At 36.1% G+C, this 23,845-nt stretch overlaps 2 protein-coding genes and 1 long non-coding RNA gene across 5 annotated transcripts in view; 1 reads left to right on the top strand and 2 right to left on the bottom strand.

The window, feature by feature from the left end:
• Positions 1 to 3,256: 3,256 nt before the first annotated feature.
• LOC107559370 (uncharacterized) lies at positions 3,257 to 13,351 on the bottom strand. Its single transcript, XR_001605619.1, has 3 exons — positions 13,233 to 13,351; positions 4,339 to 4,467; positions 3,257 to 3,855 (listed from the first exon to the last, which is right to left on the bottom strand). It is a non-coding gene; the product is annotated as an uncharacterized lncRNA (long non-coding RNA).
• Positions 13,352 to 15,200: 1,849 nt separating this feature from the next.
• LOC107559078 (tribbles homolog 2-like) lies at positions 15,201 to 19,458 on the top strand. Of its 2 annotated transcripts, none has more exons than XM_016242913.1 (4): positions 15,201 to 16,035; positions 17,323 to 17,610; positions 17,716 to 18,008; positions 18,737 to 19,458. In XM_016242913.1, the coding sequence occupies exons 2-4, from the start codon at positions 17,323 to 17,325 to the stop codon at positions 19,197 to 19,199; spliced, it is 1,044 nt and encodes a 347-aa protein (XP_016098399.1). In that variant the 5' UTR covers positions 15,201 to 16,035; the 3' UTR covers positions 19,200 to 19,458. The 2 variants fall into 2 exon arrangements, with proteins under 2 accessions (XP_016098399.1, XP_016098323.1); XM_016242837.1 differs by lacking the exon at positions 15,201 to 16,035 and adding an exon at positions 16,238 to 16,467.
• A 1,071-nt stretch (positions 19,459 to 20,529) lies between these two features.
• LOC107559223 (repressor of RNA polymerase III transcription MAF1 homolog) overlaps positions 20,530 to 23,845 on the bottom strand; it is a 7,622-nt gene continuing 4,306 nt past the window's right edge. For both annotated transcript variants that reach the window (XM_016243080.1, XM_016243006.1), the window contains exons 6-7: positions 22,375 to 22,479; positions 20,530 to 22,094 (exon numbers count right to left, since the gene is read on the bottom strand). In XM_016243080.1, the coding sequence (XP_016098566.1) occupies positions 22,073 to 22,094; positions 22,375 to 22,479 (127 nt within the window). In that variant the 3' untranslated portion in view covers positions 20,530 to 22,072. The remainder of the gene's footprint in view (positions 22,095 to 22,374; positions 22,480 to 23,845) is intronic.

The following is a 23,845-nucleotide window of genomic DNA, read 5'->3' as shown; positions in this document are numbered from 1 at the left end:
TTTTTTTGACGTCACATCGTACTTCAGCTTCTCATCAAACTTTCTGTCCAATCAAATGCTCTCTAGAATCCGAAGCGCCCGCCCCCTACACTATGAAATAGAAGCGGCTGAAATCAGTCACTCGTCCACAGAATTAGTATTTTCTGTACCGTGAATGGCACGTAGTGCACTATATAGGGGACAGGGAAAGATTCAAACAGTGTAAATATGCTTTCCATTGATGAAAAAAAAATAAGTGGTTTTGCGCTGTGTCACGCCACACTCTGCTCCGGTCCAGAGACACACGATAGCACGGAGCGGATCACATGCGCGAGCCGGCACAGACCACAAAATGTATCGGAGCTATTTGAATTCTACACAGAATGCTATATTTTATAGCAATATAGATGAGATTGTGGCTGGCATACCCTGTCGAATGCGGCTTTACGGAGCTCAACGGCTCTGAACTAGTCTTGGGTCGTTCTAGAATGTGACTCAGTGTTGCCAGATTGGAAATGTCCAAGTACCGTACCAGAAGCTCAGAATTATCGTACACGAGTAAAAACGTACAGAATACAGCTATTTATCTACTAGACTAGAACAACAACTTTTTGACACAACCTTCAAATTACCACAATAAATAACTATGCTAGCGCCCTATGAAATACGTTTTATTTTTTCTCAAATTCAAATTTTTTTTATTCCAAATTTAAATTTTTTTGGATTCTGTTTTTTCTTTTCCATTTTTATTTTTCTGGACTCCTTTTTAAATGGTTAAATTATATTCTATTAATCAAAAGCACATCTAATTAAATAATGAAACGTATACAATTCAACATCAAATCTATTAAAAAGTTTAACAAAAATTACATGTTTAGGGTCTTATGAAATGTTCTATTTTTTTCACCTTGTTTATTGTTACCAAATTCTGTGTTTTAATATGTCTAATTATTTGAATGCATAAAAACTACTTTTATTTATAGCCTTATGAAATTTTTTTTTTCTTTAGAAATTCTGCATTGTGTATTAAAATTTTTCTGGTTATCGAATGAAGGCATAACAAATTAATTAATTTGATCTTTTAATTAATGAAAATTAAACAAATGTAATTTTTTGGCAAACAAAGGGGATTTACAATTAAAATTAAAACATGGAAGAACTATTGTGATTATTCCTTAATAATTTTAGTAGTAGTAGTTGTACGTACATTCTACTGAACAATAGTAATACATTTCTGGCAGAAACTATGTATTTTTGACTCTCAGAGCAGTTCTGGGGATGTTGTTCATGTATTTATGTCCTATTTAGTGAGAAGGCAGATGCTGAAATCACCGCGAACGTCTGTGTGTAGTAAACAAAACCGCGTGACATTCATTGAGACAATAGACTATGATTCAGACAGACACAGAACATGCAGGATTTATATTTAAATAGCCTTTTTGCGGCTTAATATGTACAGATACTAGTCCATATCACGATTTAAGTGTAATGACCTTCCTTTGAATAATTCATCCAAACTTTGACAAATTCCGTGACATTCCACGTTATTCAGTAAATTCTGTTGACTGGATTCCACAATTCCATCCGTGTTTTCCGCATCGCGGAAATCATAGGGCCATAGGCCTACCTTGTGGGAAGGTCCAAACTCCACCTCTGAGTCGCTGTCATCAGAATCCTGCGTGTTGCCAGATGTTGAGGGTCCTGAGGTGTGCAGCAACCCATTTTGAGCGTCTGTAATGAGCCGATTTCATGGCTTTGTTTTGATGAGGTTGACTTTGGAAAAAACACGTTCTGAAATTTTGAAATTATCGTACATTATGGGATTTTTTTTAATTATTGATCGCACAGAGATCAAAATGATCGTACAAATACGATAATTATCGTACGTCTGGCAACACTGATGTGACTTGGGAAGAACGAGTCGTCTCGGGGAGTGAGTCGTTCAGTCGCGCATGCGCAACATCATATAGGTTCTGTACTGGAATTAGTCAAGTAGTTCACCTGTTTCGAGTCTTCGGGTTTTCCGAGTCGTTCGTTCATCACGTGACAGACCCATAAGCTTAACCTACGCAGTCTGAGCCGGAAAGAGACTTAATATTAATAACCAACTCTTTATTACCTTTGTTACAACATTCAGTGTTATGGAAAAGAACCATCATGACAGAAATTAACACATTTATAAACTGTAAGAAGTAAAAAGCTACAAATTTGAGACCAGAAACACATCACCTAACTGTAAGAGTAAATAATAATTATGATAATAATAATAACTATGCACCCGTTTGTAAGGAAGCTTGTAAACTAACTAATTTCTCTATCCAATGCTGTCACATCACGTGACAAAAGAACGAATGATTCGAAAGACTGGAGAGATGAACTAATCAATTCTCTTTCCGGCTCAGACTGCATAGGATAAAGCTTATGGGGCCGTCACGTGATGAACGAACGACTCAAACCCGAAGACTAGTGAGACTTCCCATCACTACTCTGAACGGCTCTAGCCCAAGCTGTGATATAAACGAACGCTATTGGCTATTTTAAAAAGGGGGCGGGGTTGCTTGATATGTCCTGCCCTGTCTTCCTGTTTCAGTTAAAATTACGTCAACACATAATAGAGTAACTCTGCGTGTTTCTAAGCATTTCAGGGCACCTTTAAATAGAACTAACACTATTGAAAAACTTTTTTGTTAATTAGAATAAAAATACTAAAATAAAATAATAAAATGTTAGATGAAAACCAAAAAAAACCCAAATGAAAATTAGAAATGACTAAAATACTTAATTTAGAAATGTAGCCTTCAAAAGTAAAAAAATAAATAATAATACTAATTTAAAATAAAAAAAATTAAGCTGAAGTTCTAAAATGACTAAACCTCAAATAAAAATAAAGCTAAAAATAAATATTTTTAAAAAATGACAATAAAATGAAAAAAAGCACATCAAATTATTCAAACTTGAAAATGAAAACTAAAAAATATAAAACTAAAAGCAAAAATAAATACAAATAGAATCATTAAAAACTTGAATAAATATTGTAATAATTTAGAATAATAATAATATTAAAATAACAGGTTAAAAAATTTTTGCAAAGGTACCATGAAATGTCATAAAAGTACTCCATATGACTATGATAACAAATACAAGCTTTGTGTGAAGAAAAGATGCAAATTACTCAATTTCTAAGCCTTTGCTTTAGCTCTCCTCCACGTATTCATCAGAGAAAGCATCGTCTGATTTAAAAAAAAAAGTCAGAGTGGTTTGAACTAAAACTATGTGAATTATCCCTTTAAGAATGCATCATACATAACATCTATAAGCTAATTAGTTGCTTTGTCATGGTGGTAAAAAGCATTTAATCAGCTGCAGTTAGTGTTAGGTAAGTGTTCTCTGGGTCAAAAGTTGAATGAGGCATTTGCACCGGGTTTGTTATGGACATGTTAGACCTTCACATCCACCTCTGCTTATGTGTGTTGACAGCTCATTGTGAAACCGCTCTGGTTGAAATGAGGAAATTACTAGGAAGACAATATCCTGGAAACAGGATTCTGCACAGCACCAACAAAACCGTGTGGTATTTCTATAAAAATTTCACAAACAACTTTTGAAAGTCATATAATTGGGAGGAAACTCTTTCTTAAAGGCCTCGCATTTTTGGCGACTATCTTTCCCTGCTAATGGCAAAGAAATGCAGATCCTTTCATGTTTTGTTGATAATCTCTGTCACTATCATTTTAATCTCACTGATATGATGATATTTGGATTGCATCATACAAGGCATGCTCTGTTTTTTTCCCAGCTGGAGCTCTGCACTGGAAAAAGTATGTCTTTTGAGAGTGTGAACCCGCTCAGATGTCACAAGCATGCAATTTTGATGAGCTGCAATGGAAAAAGCAGAATCATTCAGTGAGTGACAGAGAGTGCAAGAAACAAAGTTGCAGAGAGAGTTGAGAACAGAAAGATTAGAGAAAAAAAGAGAGATGGAGAAGGACAGAACGGGAAAGTAAGACCTTCAGTATTATAAATACCACCGTGAAGCATTACATAGAGTTTCATCAGAGATAGATACAATGTAGCCTGCTGCCACAACCCTAAGCTAACAAGCTGTCTTTGGATACTGCTGAGCCTCTGTTACATTTGGAGAAAGGATGATAAAAGCCTTCTGTAATACTATAATAGAGTTGAGAGGTGATGCAAAATAACATAAATCATAACAAGCGTCTTCTTAGCCAGCAGGCATAGACTAACATATAGTAAACAAATTATTTATAAATGTGAAAACTGTAAAAACAATTGTGTCCATGGAGTCTCTTTAAAGCAATAGCTCTTCCAAAAATAACATTTCTGTCATCATTTACTCACCCTCATGTCGTTCCAAAACCATTTGAGCTTCTTTCCTCAGTAGAACACAGAATGAGAACTTTAGCAGAACGTCCAAGCCGCTCTCTTCCGTATAATGAAAGTAGATGGGGACCAATCGATGTCAAGCTCCTAAAAGGACAAAAAAAAGCACCAAAATGTCATAAAAGTATTCCATATTGCAAGAAACATGAAATCTAAGATGGCATTCAGTTATAGATTCATAAAAAATATAATTTTTATGTTGAACCACATTCAGCTAGTGCTGTCAAACGATTAATCGTTATTAATCGCATCCAAAATAAAAATGTTTTTGTTTAAACAATATATGTGTGTACTGTGTATATTTATTAAGTATATATAAATACACACACATGTATGCATGTATATATTTAAGAAAAATATGTTATATTAAATATATTTACATATAATATAAATTATATGAATGTAAATGTAAACAAGTAAATACATCTAAATATGTTCAAAATATATACTGTATGTGTGTATCTTTGTATATACAAAATAAATAAACAGTACACACACATATATTGTTTAAACAAATTTTTTTTTAGATGTGATTAATCGTTTGACAGCACTACATTCAACATAAAAAAGTATTTAGCATGTAATTGTTTTATAAAACTAATAATTTAAATGAATGAATGAATGAATCAATACAAATCTATATTATTAAAAATACATTAATAAAAATAATACTACATATAATCATTTGAAAAAATACACTGTATTCATTAACAAATGCATAACTGTAATGTCAAAAACATTTGACATGCTCTTAGATGTATGTTAAATAATCTAATGTATGTTAAATATCTAAAGCTGTGTATCATTTTTCTATCTCACATACTGATATAAGCACAAACAACATCCTTGCCCTCCTTCCTCTCGATTGGCCGACAGGTTCACACTGAAATGTCATGACAAGAAGACATTCCGCAGATACCAAAATAAACAAGAGCAGAGCGCCACAACTTACAAAGACACGCTGCCATATAGAGGAAGAGAGCTACACTCAAACACACATTAAATTACCACTTTAGCTTGTTTCATTTGTAATTAAAGGGAAGACACATTTCAAACAATTACTTTGTTTTTGAAACTGAAACCTTTCTGAGTTGGAAAGTCCCCATGCATCATTCCGTGATGGTATCAACTAAACATTTATCAATCATTGACTAAGATGCCAGCCAAATGTTGGGGTAAAACCTGAAACTTATCTTGACTTTTGTTTTAATCACACGTGGTGTGATTAAAACGGCACTCAAGCCTGATTTTCTGCTTTTTCAGGAAAGAGACAATCTACATGCCTAGCACACTGTGGTTGTGGATGAATTGTTTGGGTTAGATATAGTTTTTAACATTCACTACAGATATAATGAGAAATATTTGAAAATAGAGGCGTGAATGTATACAGGCCTAAAGGAGCTAAAGGACTCTGTGGCTCCTTGCTTCCTGTTTCCCACTGACGCCTGTGGAAGTGCGGCCCTAGAGGAAATCCTTGTACTCTAGGATGGGCCTCTCTGAACTGGAAAGCCTGATAATTATATCCTGAGTCCTGACTGCTGTCCCGGCCCTGTCCCCTGGGTTCCCATTGACAAGATCTGGTCACTTCCCAAACATTCCTCTGCAGTCGTACTATATGGTCAGCAGCAAAGGCTAATAGATCAGATATCTGTACTAATAAAATGCAAGCTCGCAGAGGAATCTCCAAATGAGGGTGTCAGCAACACAAGAAATAGACAGCAGAATTTCTTTTGCAATACTATATATACAAATGAATATGACGAAACAGAACATATGAATAACCAGAAAAAATCCCTTTCAAGGGCGCATCAGTGTCAGATGCTTAAATACACACAGCAGAAGTCGTGGTTTCCCTAAATTCTGAAAAACCAAACCACCCACAAAAAAAAGTGAGAAAGAAACGGAAAAGCTGCAAAGCTCGTTGCTTGTTTTAACACTTCTCCTCTAATTTCCCAGCATCTTTGGTTATCATGTTTAATGATGGTAAGGATACTTTTTTTGCTAAGAAGACCAGATGGATAGAAACCTGTCTACACTGCACTCAAAAATAATTTTTTCATGCAAAAACATCTTAATTTTTAATTTATTAACATTTTGTTATTAATAATTTAGTGGAATATTGTTTTTGTCTCATTGTTTATTGTCTATTGTTAAGGTTTCATTCATTAACATTATTTAAGATGAACTAACAATGAAAAATACTTTTAAAGCATTTATTAATTTAGGTAAGGTTAAACATTAACATTAAAATCAAAAGTTGTATCTGTTCATATTTTGTGATGGACCTGAGCTGACGTAAACTAACAATGAACAGTGCTTTATTAACTAACATTAACTAAATAAATAAACAAACACTGTAACAAATATAGAATGCTAATTCTTTGTTGATAATGTTAACTAACATGACCTTATTGTAAAGTGTTATCAGTAAATCTAGTATGGAAACCAAATGTATGCTGATTAAGTAACAATTCTACAAAAATAAACTGGATTTTTAGGGACTCCCAATGAAAACTGCTGTCTAAGCTACAACTTTCCACATTTTGTAATGTCACTACAAAAGAATTCTTGCTTTCATGACAGTAACCGCCGAGCCACACCTTCCCTATGCGTCTCTCTCCACTAATGCTGGTCATCGGGGTGTGAAGAGTAAATCACATGAGCTACGTTATGCTAAACCTTTGTGGTCTCACAGACTGGAATTCATGCCAAAGTTCAGTCAGAAAAAATAGAAGTCAACATACAGCTGCCATTGCCTAAAAAACACACTCTGTGGTAAATGTGTTGACGTTTAAATCCTCCAAAATAAACTTCAAACATTTAGTTTTTTGCCCAGCTGCATGAGGAAGCAGGGGAAAACACGAGAGAAAGTGTCGAGGGACAATGGCAATTACTGAGGAAGGGCTTGCTTGTGAAAGCCTCTCATACTCCTCATCTCGGTGGGGTTTACTACATTACCCATGATTCTGCAGAGAAATCTCCACCAATCAGAGAATCACCCAAAAGTATGTAAATCTCACTCTACTTATATATTTGCATAATATACATATTTTGCAATAAACATAAAATATAGTTTCTATATATAATAATCATTTAATTCAAAAGTTTAATATTTCTCTTTTTATTTTAGTTAATTTTTATTTTATTTTCTATTATGTCATTTGCAATGCTTCATGGGATTGTAGTTCTTACCCTCATTAAAGCCCTTAGCTACACAGTCTTGTACCTTTGTCTTTTTGACTGAATTTCAAATACAAATAATTTTTTGCTTAAAGTTTGTAATGTCATGATTCACTTTGTAACTGGTTGGTTTGGTTAATGGCTTATAACTCAAGAATTTTGTAAAATTCTGTGAAATGATCAGTCTACAGCATTGCCATAGATCAGGGGTGTCAAACTCAATTCCTGGAGGGCTGGAGCCCTGCAGAGTTTAGATTCAACCCTAATTAAACACACCTGATCCAACTAATCAAGTCCTTCAGGCTTATTTGAAAACTACATGTTATGTGTGTTGGAGCAGGGATGGAACAAAACTCTGCAGGGTTCCGACCCTCCAGGAATTGAGTTTGATACCCCTGCTATAGATGATAGGGAATATTAGGAAATGCCACAATTGACCATTCAGAGACAGAGAGACACTTTTTTTTTCATGTCTATTTAATATTTGCTTTCTTGAATTATATTAAACGCCTATAAATTATATTAAATCAACTCAATTAATTAATCTGCATATTTTGTAATTCAAATAAAAAAAGTAATGTATTGTATATTAAAAATGTCTAAAAAGTACAGCTAAAAGAAACTTACAAAAATAGGTCATACCACAGAAAATGTATGACACTTTTAAAATGACTCATCAAGCACAGTTATGACTTTCCACTGTTGTTTCGCCCCCTGTCTGATATACTAAATAAAGTTCAAAACCTCTGGAGAGTTTCGGTTATTTCACTTACATATCACTACAGCATTAATGTAGAAGGACTCAATGTTGCGTTGAGAAAGTTTGAGAAAACTGTTGAGGCAAGCGATGTGTCGTCTGCTGGAAGATTAAGTAATCGTCTTTCTTAAATTTCCTCTAAATAGAGACTTTCTACTCAGCAGAATGGGAAGTTAATCAGTTAGGTACTTTTGTGTCACATTTCTTATACGTGATATTACATAGTGAACAAATTTGTCCAAGACACATGTTAGCTTAGCCCTTGCTTCTAATCAAACTGACATGTTCAAGCTGATACCTAGATTTGCCATGCACTGTATGTTACACAGGACTATAATAACCACATCGAGGGGACAACCAACAGTAATATGATGCAATCTACTTGAATGTTTTTGTCAATTTTTAATGTTTTAAATGGAAAATATAGCACGAAACATTTAGCCATTTTGCATTTGACATATAAGGCAATAAGAGTGAATGTATGCATATTTCAAAACTAAAACATTTGCAAACAATTCAAATGGATTACTTTACAAATAAATCGTATTCTTTTACTGTTCTTCTTTCTTTTCTTTATCCCCTTAAATACATTTAAAGTACATAATTATTTAATTAATTCAATTATTTAATTATTTCAAATTATTTCATAAAACAACTATTTACAACTATTCTATTTTATTTCAAATAATTATTTGATAAAACAATTATTTGATCAAATAATTAAATTAATGTTCAAGACATGGTTACGGTCTTAATTTTATAAAGGATTGATGCCAAGTGTGAAACAAGCATATAGTGTCATTTATCAGGCATTCAGTTATTTTTGTTTATTGGTTTTATTGCAGTAATTCAGCTGTTTGAAACCACAATCTACCTCAGTGACTCAGCAAATTATAATGCAACCTCAGTCTGTTTGCAAGTTCAGCAGGTCCACTAAAAACCTTCGTAATCATAATACTTACAGGCCTATATTTGTGATTCACAATGAATCCAACTGAACATACATCTTTTTATGGTGTTTTGAACTGTTCATCTAATGGTTGAGGGTCTACACTGATAAAACAAAAAAGTTCCCATGATTACAATTCTGCTATTATCGTTGAGCAATTCAAGATTAAGACTATATGGAACTGGCCCCAACATTAGTGTCCTTTAAGTTGGATGACATTTGCAAAATGCAACTAACTAACTGTAAATGCTGCAATCATACTAGGAAACAGAAAAGAGATAACAGACAGGCTGATCAGAATAAATTATGGTTTCCCTCACACATACACCCACCACATGCTGAACACCAGTTTCGACCCACTCACAAGATTACTGTGCAAATGACACCAGCTCTATTTTCATAGAAGCTCTTTTTGGTACACATAAGTGGAGAAAGCCACAGAAAGCTAATAAACAACACAACAGATACAGAGAAGCAGCTTTTCACTTATATTTAACGTCTAACAAACAGCACAAAAAAAAATCAGTCAAGCGAACTCACTACCTCTTAAGTAAGAAAGATTTCTTTCAAAATAAAGATCTGATGCGCTCTGTTAAGGAAGAAATCCTAAAATCGTCCAGAGTGAACTACATAAACGGGTGTGTGCATGTGTTATTTGACATTGTTTTAATGATCTCCATAGTGATGATATTTTTAATCATGTTGCATATTCAACTGTTCATCCGTGTATATCAAGCAATCTACTAGAAGCCTGGAGGGTATGTCAGTATCACTACTTCCAGCAGGATTACAAACTGCGCGCACCTATGTTTAGATTCGAAACTTTAGAGTTTGATGACTGTGTCAGCTAGCTTGGGTTACAAGCTGAAGTGCTGTGATCATTCAAACTGCACGTACACCCTAAAATGTATTTATTTCCATATTATATAAATATAATATATAAATACTTTGATTTTGATTGTAGATAATCTACTCACTTAAAACCAACTACAAAGTTGCTTAAAACCATAGTTTTTAAACCATTATTTGGCCACATCTTATCTTGCCTAGGCCACAAGCGAACAAAGACCGCCACTGGTGCACACTTAAAACAAATGACACCCATGACTAGAAGTCAGAACTGTTTCCTTAATGCTCAACAGCAAGTGCTTGAGGGAGAGAGAGAGAGAGAGAGAGAGAAAGAAAGAGAGAAAGAGAGAGAGGGGGGGGGGCAAATGGGGGTGTTACATGAGAGACACAAAGCCCAGTCCAGACGGAAGTATTCAATTTATTCAGGTCTCAGAACAGCTGCTGCCAAAATAGCTTAGTGATTAAGAGACCAAAGGCTTAAAAGGACAAAATCTTCCAGAGCAGCCAGACCTGGTGGTTACAGTCAACAGACGGCTGGATGGAACAAGCAATATAAACATTCAAGAGGTCATTAGTAATAAACCTGTGAGCATTGTTCATTTCAGTCAGCACTGTGTTGATGTTTCACACTAAATCCAGTTTCAGCCTGATGGAACATTTCAGCAACAATGTCTTATCTATAATTAAATAAATAAATATATCAATAAACCAAATATATATAGTAGTCAACATTTGAAGTGGATTAAAAAAGTTAATCAGAGCTGTCCTAAGACAAGAACACATTATGGTTTTGGGTTTTAGGACAACTTTGATGAAAGGTTTTGATCCACTTCAAAAGTTGACTAGTGTGTGTGTGTGTGTGTGTGACCCTGGACCACAAATTTTTTTTATTTTTTGTTAGGATAGGACAATCTTTGGTCGAGATACAGCTATTTGAAAATCTGGAATCTGATGGTGCAAAAAAATCAACATATTGAGAAAATCGCCTTTAAAGTTGTCCAAATTAAGTCCTTAGCAACACATATCTGGTCACTGATCAAAAATTAAGTTTTGATATATTTACAGCAGGAAATTTACAAAATATCTTCATGGAACATGATCTTTACTTAATATCCTAATGATTTTTGGCATCTATAATCTATAATTTTGACCCATACAATGTATTGTTGGCTATCTGTGCGACTTATGACTGGTTTTGTGGACTAGTATGTATATACATATGCAGTATTTTCTGTTTTTCGTATTCTTTATATTCATATTTCTGTAATAGTATCTATTTATCACAGTAAAAATGTCTTATATGTCTGACATACAAATAAGCTTATTATGCTAATTACACTCTATTCAAACGTAAAAGCTTCAGTTAGACCTATTCAAGAACTGTTTCAAACAAATAAAATATGTAAAGACTGTTGACTGACAAAGCAAGAAATAAAAGTTATAGCCATATTTGTGGATCCTTTAATGAGCCATTAAGAGGTCAATAAAGTCAATACACACACAATAGACATTTAAGCTTTGAAATCAGATAGGGCTGTTGGGCCCAACTACACAGAGAATGCTTAACTGCTGGAAATGAAAAGACTTGCCACTTTACACTTGTGATCTAGAAAGATAGGGTGGAGGTCTGTTTACAGAGGATCTCAGTGGAAACTTAAGCAGAATAAAGAGCATCCCTGAATACACACAGCAAAAACCGTTAAAGATTTTGAAAGAATCAAATGACTCAAAGTTTGGAGTTTATATTATAAATGCAGTTTTGTTTTTTTCCCCACAAAGCCACTTAACGCCACTTTAAGACATCTGAAAAACCCAAAACAGGAGCGCAAAGCCATTCGATGTGCCATTAAGTGCTCTGAGTAACTTGTTTATCTGAGAGACCACTCACAGCTGAGGAATTCAGACTTTCACAATCTTTTAAAAACACTGCGGATGATCCAGAGCGAGGCTTAAAAAAGGAAATAACCTGCTGATTTTCTGTCTCTCTTTAAAACACACGTGATGGTTTCATAAAAATAAAAAAACTTGCAACGGAGTGACACAATCTTCCAGTCAAGGCCTTTTAGCATAGGCTAATAACCAGAAATGAGCTGATTTCTGATCCTCTTCTAGTCCAAGTTGCTCAATACTCTTCTAAGCACTTGCTGCTCTGTGATGTATAATTGGTATGCTGATGGGAGAGTATTTTGGTTTTGGTGAGAAGTAAAATGAGAATCACCCACCCATACTCTCCCAAAACCACTCTGTATCTATTGTTAGTAATTACTTCAGGAGTTTCTTTAAGTTTACATTTCATCATATGCTAATCTTCACTGTAGCACCTTTTTCAACCTAGGCTCACTGGCAAAACATGTTTCTACCTACATTTAAAAAAAAACTCATTCACAGAAATGTATCAATTAATAAAGACTTATATTTGCATGTTTTCTTGAAAAATATGTTATGACTTCAACTAAAACAAACAGTTTGTGTTACATAGCTAGCTGCATATGAATGGCTTTTCTGATGTAGTAAACTTGCTCGATAGCTCACATGGTACACTTGTGATACAGAGAGCTCAACTACTGTGAAACATGAGCCACGATAAAACAGCGTAAATAATAATAGAAACAGGCTAAAATGGCATTGATGCATCATCAAATGCACTTTTGTTAACATTATCAGCTATTTTTAGGGTAAAGTTTACTGTAGGTTATTTTCAAATGCGCTAAGGCATTATCGCCACTCACAGGACATTTTGTGTCCAGAACTGTCATGATATGTACAACAATGTTATAAAACATTGCCAAATTCACTTAGTTTTGGATAAAACAATGTGCTTTTAGTGCCACTCACTGAACATTTAATTTCCAAACTTTTGCAATACATACAACAACCAACATAAACGTTTCCAAATTCATGTTCGTCTGTTTTGGATAGAACTCAACTTGCTTTTAGCACCCCTCACTAGAGATTTCAATTTAAAATTGCTGTAAAAGGTTTGAGAAACAACATCAGGTCACTCCACAGGCATGTTTTTCAAAAGTACCATGGGTTGATCTTTTCTGTAGTTTAATTGAAATCAAAATGTTAAAATGGTTCAGTAGCCTATAAGATAATATTTGTGTCTGCTCTTACCTTCCGAAAGAGTTACAGGTTCAAATAGTCTTTGAAGTGTTTCTGTTATTCTAATGGCATTGCTACTAACAAGATTAGCCAGTTAGTTGCGGAAGTGGTGTAGCACGTCCTCTAGAGAGAGATCTGGAAGCTTATAGCATAACCCACTCAATCAGACAGCTAATCCAATTAGACTTTGATATGCAGGTCTGCCCCTTTTCGTAAACTAGGCTAATTCAGCGACGTGTCTGTGGTTGAGTGTATTTGTGTCTGCGTGTGAGAAAAACTGATGCAGAGCCAATATGAATAGGTCAGCATCTCTTTCATCAAAACCAACTGAGATATAAAGAGAACAAATGTGCCCTTTCTGCCCAAAGGCTGTCATCAGCTGGTGGAAACTGGAGGGAGGATATTCATGACTTCCTGATCACTTAGGACCAGTGCTTCCATGGCGGTAAACCACCATTAGTGTCCATCAAGATGAGACAGAGCCTTTGTGAGGACATTGCCTGTTCCCATGGTAACAATATGTCTCAATCCAAAATGTGTGACATCTGTGTAGACACAGACAGGAAGGAGATTTCTTGGAAATAAAAGTCATATTCATCCTAACAATTCCCTCTCTGTCAACACGCAGAGAAGCTGTGCTACACTTTTAACTTTCAGATGGTGATATTAAAATGTTGTGATTCAGCTATGGCTGTCAAACCGAAGGATCACATTTTAAGAAATCCCCTGAATATCCATCCATCTATTTAGTACATTTTGAACAGTTGCATCTGGTGGCTCGAGGTACAAGATAAACGATAAAACGCACTGTGCAACAAAAACGTTTCCATTTTAAGGAGTGGTTGGTCTCCCACTCAGGCCTCTGATGGTGGAACAGCCCAGGAAACCTCTTTCCACCCACACACACATGAAACCTCTGACTCAACTTGAAACCATGAGTGCTGTGGAGGCATCCTGCTGACTGCCTGGTGCACCCTGCCTCAGGTTACAGGGTCTGCAACCAGCATAGTGCAGGTCATCTATGAGATAAACATGTAGTGTACTAAATAACCAGTACACCAGCAATAATATAGACTGAAATCGAATAATGCAAAACGCAGCTGCAAAACTTAATATGGAATTAGGTTAAGATTAGCTCACTGAACATGCCTTAGAGGAAATTTACCTCAAGGAGGTTTAAATGAGTTTCATGCCATTTAACATCTTGAATAAAACGGACCTAAAATGAGACAATTGTTGACCAACGGTAAGTGGTAAAATGTATATGGACACCATAAAAATGTAGAGAATTTAATGGAAATGTTTGAGTTCATATTGAAATGTCTGACTTTTGGTTTCTCTGCAAACGTGAACACAGTTTGAGGCATTGTTGAGATCCCTAGAAGAGACCTGAGAAAAGAGAAACATGTAAACTCCATTATTTCTGTTTAGGAGAAACTACACATTCATTTTCTATGGGTTCATATTTCGTATTTTGCTCTATATTTGTCATCTACCTGCATGTCGCCCTGACAGACATTTGATGTGCAACACCAACACTGGTATTGAGTCATACACAGGGGTGAGGCATTCATCTTCACAACGGCAAAAAGAACAAACTTAACGTGTATATATATATAGCAACACATATAACACGGTTTTCGCTCGCTTTAATGTACATTCACACGATCTATTACATTACTTTGTTTATTTCCTGCGTTATTTTCCCTCTCCGTTGAAATTCAATAGGAGGCTATATTGATAGGCTACATATTCGCTGCTTTTGAAACCGTCAAGATGTCGTGGTCAGTTTAGCGGTGTTTACTGCGTAACATTGGCTAAATATTTCCATTAAACGCCACGCGTTGTGTTTGCAATCCACCCCTTGCAAACTTCAAAAGTAGTGCGTACTATTGCGAAGCTCTGTACTAGATGTCGTCAGACCTGAGGGGCGGAGCCAAGATGTCGCAATCTTACTAAGAACAGCATCATCGAGTCAGGCTGGTGAGACACACTGAGCATATTAGACGTGCCCAGCCAAAGTGAGACTTTACAGACAGACGGTCAGGCTGAGGGGCCACGTCTGATTTGTGATCTCATTATTAAAAGGACCTTTATTTCGGCAGCAACAAAAGACCAACTAAAGGACTACTTTTTCATTTCTGTGCTGTCACCAACTCGGACGCGTCCTCTAAGCTAGTTAAACTTTCTTCGGACAATTCCTTGTGTGTCGTATCGCAAAACTTACAGTTAAGTGCGTCTGACAACGTTTAATCAAGTTTTATTTGTCCGGTACTCACCGTGAAAGATCTAAAACTCTACCCGACCACCAAAGGACGTTATACCAACAGTGAAAATCAAGATCCAAGGAAATATTGTCCATGCAGGACGCGTTCATTCAGCGGGAATAAGGAACAAAGACATTCGTGCCAACGACTGAAGATCTCTTGGTGTTGCCGCCAGACTCACAAGTATCAATTTGCTCAATCTCCAGGACAAAGAAAGGGACAGAACACGCATGGAAAAAGTCTAAACGTGCACGAATATCTTCAAAACGCGTTGAAGCCGGAGATACTTTTCAAATCACCTAACGTTACTGTATAAGGCACGCGCCTCCTTTCAAACTGACTCATATTTATTCTGCATTCATTGGAGACGACATTTTCTTTCTTATGCCGAGACTTAACTACAGCTGACAGTTTCTCAGTGTCCATTTCATAATAGTGTATGTTTTCCCCGGTGGAAATGTTCTCTGACAAGTAGACACAACTAAGTGCGCCTGTAGTTTTCATTGTTCTGTTTTTGAGAGGAACGGGTCCTTTGTCTAAGCAGCGAGGTAAGTCCTGCAAACCTTTAAGCGTCACATTAACCTCTAGAATCACTATTTAGTACAACCAACCAAGAGTCCTTAAGATTAGTTCAATTATTGATCACCTTTCCCATTTAAACGATTATTGAGAAACACTTTGTGGTTAAACTTTACATGGAAATTGATGCAGCGTATGTTGTTGTTTGAACCTTAACGTTACTGTATAAGGCACGCGCCTCCTTTCAAACTGACTCATATTTATTCTGCATTCATTGGAGACGACATTTTCTTTCTTATGCCGAGACTTAACTACAGCTGACAGTTTCTCAGTGTCCATTTCATAATAGTGTATGTTTTCCCCGGTGGAAATGTTCTCTGACAAGTAGACACAACTAAGTGCGCCTGTAGTTTTCATTGTTCTGTTTTGGAGAGGAACGGGTCCTTTGTCTAAGCAGCGAGGTAAGTCCTGCAAACCTTTAAGCGTCACATTAACCTCTAGAATCACTATTTAGTACAACCAACCAAGAGTCCTTAAGATTAGTTAAATTATTGATCACCTTTCCCATTTAAACGATTATTGAGAAACACTTTGTGGTTAAACTTTACATGGAAATTGATGCAGCGTATGTTGTTGTTTGAACCGTGTCAACTTGGATATCATATCCTATCTCTTGAGCATTTTGAGCATATTACTTAAATCGTTTATTCAGCTGAGAACTCTGGTGTAATGTTTTACGTTTATGCTAAAAACCGCTGGCTCTGGGGATTTAGGTTCGAGTCCGACGTGACCTGGGTCAAGTTCTGAAACCTCACACACACGAACATGTGTAAAAAATAGTCTTCTAAACAAAAACGAAAAATACTAATATTTTTAATAGAAAAAGTTGGTTTAAAATATGGTGAGGTGGAAGAAACTAGGCTACGTCATTGTATGACGTACGCTTAAATGTGTAATAACCATAGACTGTATGATAATAACTGTATGACTCACAGGCGCCGAGCAGCATTTCGAAAAGAACTTGAGTCAGTATGATCGAGCAACCCTGCTCATCACATAGTCATTCAACAGTTTTAAATTACCTTCTTTCATTACACAATATCAACGAACCTCCCATTCTTGTTGAGTTAGTTAGTTACTGTGAGATATTATAGTGTTGAAGTGTGGCGCAATAAAATCAAATGCACTCATTTTGATCAATTTTCCTTTTCACCTTTGTGCATAGACTCTTCATTCTTCATCCAATATGCCTTTATGGTACGTTAAGTCATGCTGTCACAAGGTCATGAGCTTACCCAGTCTTGTTTTTGTCACAGATGAGTATGAACCTGTCAACTCCTACACCTCCACTGCGACTGAAGCGAGTAGACTTTGAGGACTCTCACAACACCGATACCTTTAAATGCAAGCGCCGCAGACTCAGCCAGCCTCCATCCCCGGGTCTCGCGCCCTGTCTTCACCCCCTGTCCCAGAGCCATGAGCAGCCGGGCTCAGAGAAGCACCATGTCTCGCGTATTGGGCCCTACATCTTGCTGGAGGCCACAGAAGGAGCTCAGACGTTCAGAGCGGTTCATCAGGTCACAGAACAGGAGTACACATGCAAGGTGAGCATAGATGCTTCATTATAGTGGATTTAAAATAGTTTCTGTTAATATAAGTTGATGTAGTGAGGGATCAATAATCATCTTGTTTTGGTATGTTGCCACCAGGTGTTTTCCATTAAGAAGTATCACGAGTTCATCGCACCCTACACACGTCTGCTTCCACACAGCAACATCTGCAAGATCTCAGAGGTGGTGCTCGGGGAGGCCAACATGTACACATTCTTCGAGCGTAACTATGGAGACATGCACTCATACGTGCGCACCTGCAAGAGGCTGCAGGAGGATGAGGCAGTGCGCCTGTTTGGCCAGATGGCAGCCGCGGTCGCGCACTGTCATGAGAACGGTGTCATTTTAAGAGACCTTAAACTGCGCAAGTTCGTGTTCACCGATCCACAGAGGTCAGTAACTTAGTATTTTATTCTTTAATTACTATACTAGCTAATTAAGTCAAATCTGCTCTTGGTAGTAGAGATGCATAATATTAAACGCCAGCAAATATTTTTTTGCACAGTATTGAATTTAATTAATTGCGCATTCTCATTTCCCCTATTTTTCTTTTAAATTACCTTAGTTGTTTAATGCTAACTAAATGCTATATATTTTTTAAAAGCATTAATAATTTAACATTAGCAAATCTTAAAATATCAATTTTTTTATTGTTGTAATGCTAAATTTAATTGTAGTATTTAAAATGACTTTTTTGATTTAAACAGTAAAGAATTTTAATATTGTTATTTACATAAGAAAAATAATAATTGGCTTATTGGTATTGGACAGAATTTTAATATTTTTATTGTCATTGTTTAGGTATAACAAGATCCATAAAGGTGTCAGTTAAATTTAAATACATAGTATAAACAAACTTTTATATTAACTACTATATTAAATAATGTATAAATGAATTATAGATTAATATAAAATAAATAGTTAAATAATAAAAAATGTGTTAAAACATAGCAATTTAAAGTGTTTTTTAAGTGTATAAAATATTAGATCCACACTAATTACAATCTGCAGGATTTGCGTTGGTGTTACCTTGTCTTGCTCATTTAGCAAATATTTTCCAGTATTTTTAACGCAGGAGGTAGTTATCAGGTGGCTGATAGATGCTCTTTTGTTTCCTCAGAACAAAGCTGGTCTTGCAAAACCTGGAGGACTCCTGTCTTCTTAACGGGAATGACGATTCACTGACGGACAAACATGGCTGCCCGGCCTACGTCGGCCCGGAGATCTTAAACTCACGGCACTCGTACTCAGGGAAGGCTGCCGACGTATGGAGCCTTGGTGTGGTTCTCTACACCATGCTAGTAGGACGTTATCCATTTCAGGACGTGGAACCCACAGCACTGTTCAGCAAAATTCGCAGGGGTGCGTTCACCATCCCGGAGACTCTTTCACCCAGGGCTAAGTCACTGGTGTGTTGCATGCTGAGGAAGTCTCCCTCGGAGAGGCTCGAGGCTGGAGATATACTCTTCCACCCGTGGCTCCACTGTAACAACAACGTATCCCTCAACCAGCACTCCAGCACCAGACACTCGACAGATCAGGTGGTGCCTGATTTTGAACCAAATGAGAATGAAGATTGTTAATGAGCTGCTTCATTCTGTTTACCCACAATCAGGGGGATTGGACTCTATGGAGGAGAGATTGCCTCGTAAGGTATGCAGAGTTCAAGGGCATCAATTGGAAGAGATTCCAGAAACTACGACAGTACTGTTTTTTTACCTTGTGAGGAACTACTGAGGTGTTCATGATGGGCCAGAGACTGACCATGTAGTCTTTACAGACAGAAGTAACAGTGTTTCTTACCTCTGAAAATACCAATTTGTGGTGATCTCTCCAAGAAAACGACACCGGAGGACAAAAAATGCTGCTTTCCTAGCAGACGTTAGTTCACGGCACAGCTTCATTCCTGAAAGAAAGTCATGAGGCTCGTGCACATGATTTTAACATCAGTATTGTCTAATCAGTGCATGGATTTCCCATTGTACACCCATGTTGTGTAAATTAAAGTACCTCTAACTTAATTCCTGGTATACTTGATGCACACTTTGTGCCTTTATGTACTGTTTACATACTTTTGCAGTGGAAAATACAGATTTGACTATTTAAAGTGCCTTTTTCCCCCCCAGAAAAACAGCCAATGTTGTTGTTGTTGGACTTGTAAGAAGTACCAAAGATTTGAGTTTTTCCTCCCCCAGTCTGAGCGTGTGTATCTGCAACGGGTCAGCACAAGTGCTCGTGTTTCCTTTTCATGTGAAGAATTCAAAAGAGTCTCTTTTGTAAATGTCTTTCCATCTGTTAAACTATGTATTTGTGCTGTAGAGCAGGTTTAACCCTGAAGGGATGTGGGGCAAATCATGCGCCACAGGAAGCATCCATATAATGGTTTAGAGGTGTGCCTGTTGAGCGAAACAAAGGCTTTACATACGTTATCGTTTGTGATGCCTGCATGCAATGCTTTCACCCTTTTTTCGTTAAAGTACCTGTCATTTTGTAGATATCTTTTTGTTACTAGCGAGAAGTGGACACTACATTTGTTGTTGTTTCAAGGGTTGACGTACCTACAAACAAGTATTTTGTTGTTGCCAGTACAAATAAAATGAAGAAAAAAAAAATCTAAACGGCATTGCTGCTTATTAATGCTTCACGTTCAGTACAAAAAGCAGTACTTTTTTTTTTTTTTTTTTATCTCAGCAGGGTTTTGTAATAAGAACGTGTGTTTTCTGAAGTAAAAATCGCAATCAGTGCACAGTAAGTCAGTAAATATTTATTTGACATAGCATTTTGAAAATAACAAATGCTCTTTAAAAGAATATTCATAAAAATGTGTTAAGCTGCCAAGAAGGAAATGTTAATGTATCATTAATGCATAAATCTGCATCCAATGGGACTCACCCTTGATTTTTTTCAGGATTATTACTCAAAACATTTGTAGAAATAACCTATGAAGTTAAGAGCAAAAGTGATCTTACATCTTTCTGCTCGTATCCTGTTCTTATACTGGTGCAATGCTGTGATACATCAAAGTGCTCAAAATTACAAACATAGATGGGTCACAGTCAAATCTAAAACAGAAAAGGAATTCAGTAAGATTGCAACTTCACCACATATGGCCAGATCTTCTAGAGGCCCTCCAACACACAACAGCGGACAACATGAACTATAGCGCTCATCACGAGTAAGTGTTATTTATTCAAGCCATAGTAGAAAGACTAAGCAACAGCACTGAATCTGATCAGACAAATTCATTCACTATCAAGCTATATGTCAAGCGGGATGTAATAAAGTTAAGAGAGCCACTGACACCCACTCAAAGTTTATAGATAATCAATATCCACAGAACCATGTTAGATCTACAGCTATAAACACATCAACAAACACTATCAAGAGTCAAATGTGTTGTCAGACAACAAAAAATAAGTCACCACAAACAAGTCTTCATAGAAGAAAGCAGAACTGCAATGTTTACTTCATGTTATACACCTCACAAATGTTACGAAATCCAAATAAAAACCAGTAACAAAAAATAAAAGCTTTATAAAAACTAAACTTTACAGACCCATCATGGTTTTCCTTTCACATATGTATTAGCTTTGGGGGCGCAACTAAAAAAGGAAGTTGATCCATAGGTTAAGACACCAATAAATCTACTGGGCGATGTTTACGCTGATATCCGTTTAAATATAATTTTTTCCTGAGGCAAGAAAGTTGCAGGAAAACATATTAAATCCTACAAAACAAAATGACGCTCATCCATTAACTTCTACTGTAATTAATAGAGAAAAAAATCAGTGGGATGTTGATATAAGAAAAATGAGTTATAAGCATGTATAGGCCTCACAAACATGGAAACTCAAACTAACATTTAAATGTGAACTATGACTTACAATCTCTTAATTTCATGTAATGCTCAAAATGCATTAAAACTTCAAATAAGCTCCAAAAATCTAAAATAAAATAAACCAGTAAAGGATAACCAGAAGATAAGGATGTTGAAGGATGCCACCTAGTGGAAATACTGTTGTAAAGTTCTTGGAGCCATAAAAACTAGTGGAAATAATGAACATGAATAAATGAATGAGGGTTAAGTAACAAAAAAATAAAATAAAAAGACGAGAGAGGGAGAAAACAGACAGAGAGAATAAACCTTATATACTTGCACTCAGATACAAATAAAATAACCTCTTTGGAAATGTACAATGGCAAGTAAAAATATCATAACACATGTTCCCTCCAGTGGAATTCAGAGGAACATTAAGAGAATGCAATGGAAAGTACACAGAAAAGTAAAGGAAAATGCTTAAGTGCAATGAATAGCACTCTCTGGATTACCACATCTCTCCATTCTTAAGCAATGACCAACAATATATAAAAATGGAATAAGAAACAGAAAATAATTACAGGCAATTAAAACTCAGGCAAGAGATGCTGGCTTCAGGTGACAAGGAGGAGGGCTTCATCAGGCACACAGTGCACCATACCTGTGGAAAGACCCCTCAATCTATCATTGACTTCAATGACACAAGCTGCTGCTTGTCAGTCTGGTAATATCAGAGTAATATTGTTTAAAGTTACACTGCAATGTTACTTTTGGCTGTTGGCCATCCACTAGCAAATACACTGGAACCACAAGATTTATTTGCAGTCATTTTTCTGTCAAATCTGAATGATGATAACGCAACAGTCATGGGTTTTCATGATGCAGCACTTTCTGGAGAAGTGATAATAAATAATAACGGTGCAGTTCGCATAGTTCCTCACCTCTCTTCATCCATGTTGCCCTCTTCCTCTTCCTCAAAGCTGCCCTCATCTAACTCCAGATCCAGTTCAGTGCCGATACCAGAGTCTCGTGGAGCCATGAAAAGACTAAAGGGATCACAAACACAAAAATTCAGAGCTCAATGGATTTTTTTACAACTTTTTTTTCCTCCCCACATTGGACCAGCTGATCTTTAATAATAATAATAATAATAAATACAGCTGCAAGCAGCGATGGCGGGCCCAAGCCGTCAGTGCAAACACCACCCCGGAGGCATCAGGAGAACGGTGCACAGCGGGCACATGCATTTACACTAACCGTCTGGCAGTCTGGTTTTAAGCGATACGGCAATTAAAGGGTTAATCCAAACCATCAAGACTGTGAAACACACATACACAGAACAATATATAAAACTTTAGTAACACTTTACAATAAGGTTTCAGTTATTAACATTAACTATATTAATTAACATGAACAATAATTATATAGCATGTATTAATGTCAGTTAATATTCAAAACTTAAACATTAAAACAATTGTTAACAGTTTATAATAACTGCACACTATGAATCATTAATTAATGATTAGTAAATAGTCAATTCATCCTTTATAAAGCATTGTTCCAACATTAAAAGGCACTAGTAAGCAGTTTATAAATACAGCTATAAATGTTTTGTTCTTGAGTATATGTATAATGTTTAATAATTGTATTTTCATCGTTTCTAAATTATTACGTTATTTACAAACCAGTTATTTAGGAGTTCATATGATCATTTAGAAAGTGTATGTAAATGATTAATAAACTATTTAAATGTACATTTATAAATCGTATTATTTAAACACATGATAATAGTTGCTCAGTGTATTAATTAATGCTTTATTAACACATTCCTGCTGTAACTCATGATTAGGTCAGGTAGTTATAAAACATTTAGAAGCTGCCAGCCATCTATTTTTGGTAGAAAAAGTTTGGTGTATATAGCGTAATTTTTCTCTGAGGAGTATTCATTAATTCACAGCTATATTTTCCCAATAATCCACATTCAAATCAATATAGCCGACTTCCTGTTGGTCGTAGCTAATGACTGTAAATTAGAAAGTTGTCTGGCTTGATGAGAACAATATATGTCCCAAGTTTGGTGACTGTAGCTAAAACTAACCCCCCAAGTTTTGTCAAAAGGTGGCGCTATAGAGTGCCTCTTCCACGCCCTTTTATGAGCTTTGTCCAGTGTCTATCTATCATTAATACTGATATGAGTGTTGAGTTTCATGAAATTCTAAGCATGTTATCTGCAAGAAAATCACCAGAAAAGAATATTCAAGTTTGACACGTTGCCATGGCAACAATATTTCAGATATCAATATCCCCTCACCAGTTTTACATCAGCAGAGTTTTGACATTATTCTGAAGAAGTTTGAAGCAAATCGGGTAAAAATAAGATGATGAATTAAAAGCATTTTGAAAATGACACAC

The sequence above is a fragment of the Sinocyclocheilus grahami genome, unplaced genomic scaffold, assembly GCF_001515645.1.
Source record: "Sinocyclocheilus grahami isolate Dianchi unplaced genomic scaffold, SAMN03320097.WGS_v1.1 scaffold3.1, whole genome shotgun sequence".
Taxonomy (NCBI): domain Eukaryota; kingdom Metazoa; phylum Chordata; class Actinopteri; order Cypriniformes; family Cyprinidae; genus Sinocyclocheilus; species Sinocyclocheilus grahami.
The sequence above is the reverse complement of the archived record's forward strand: the minus strand, read 5'-3'. Positions and strand labels throughout refer to the sequence as shown.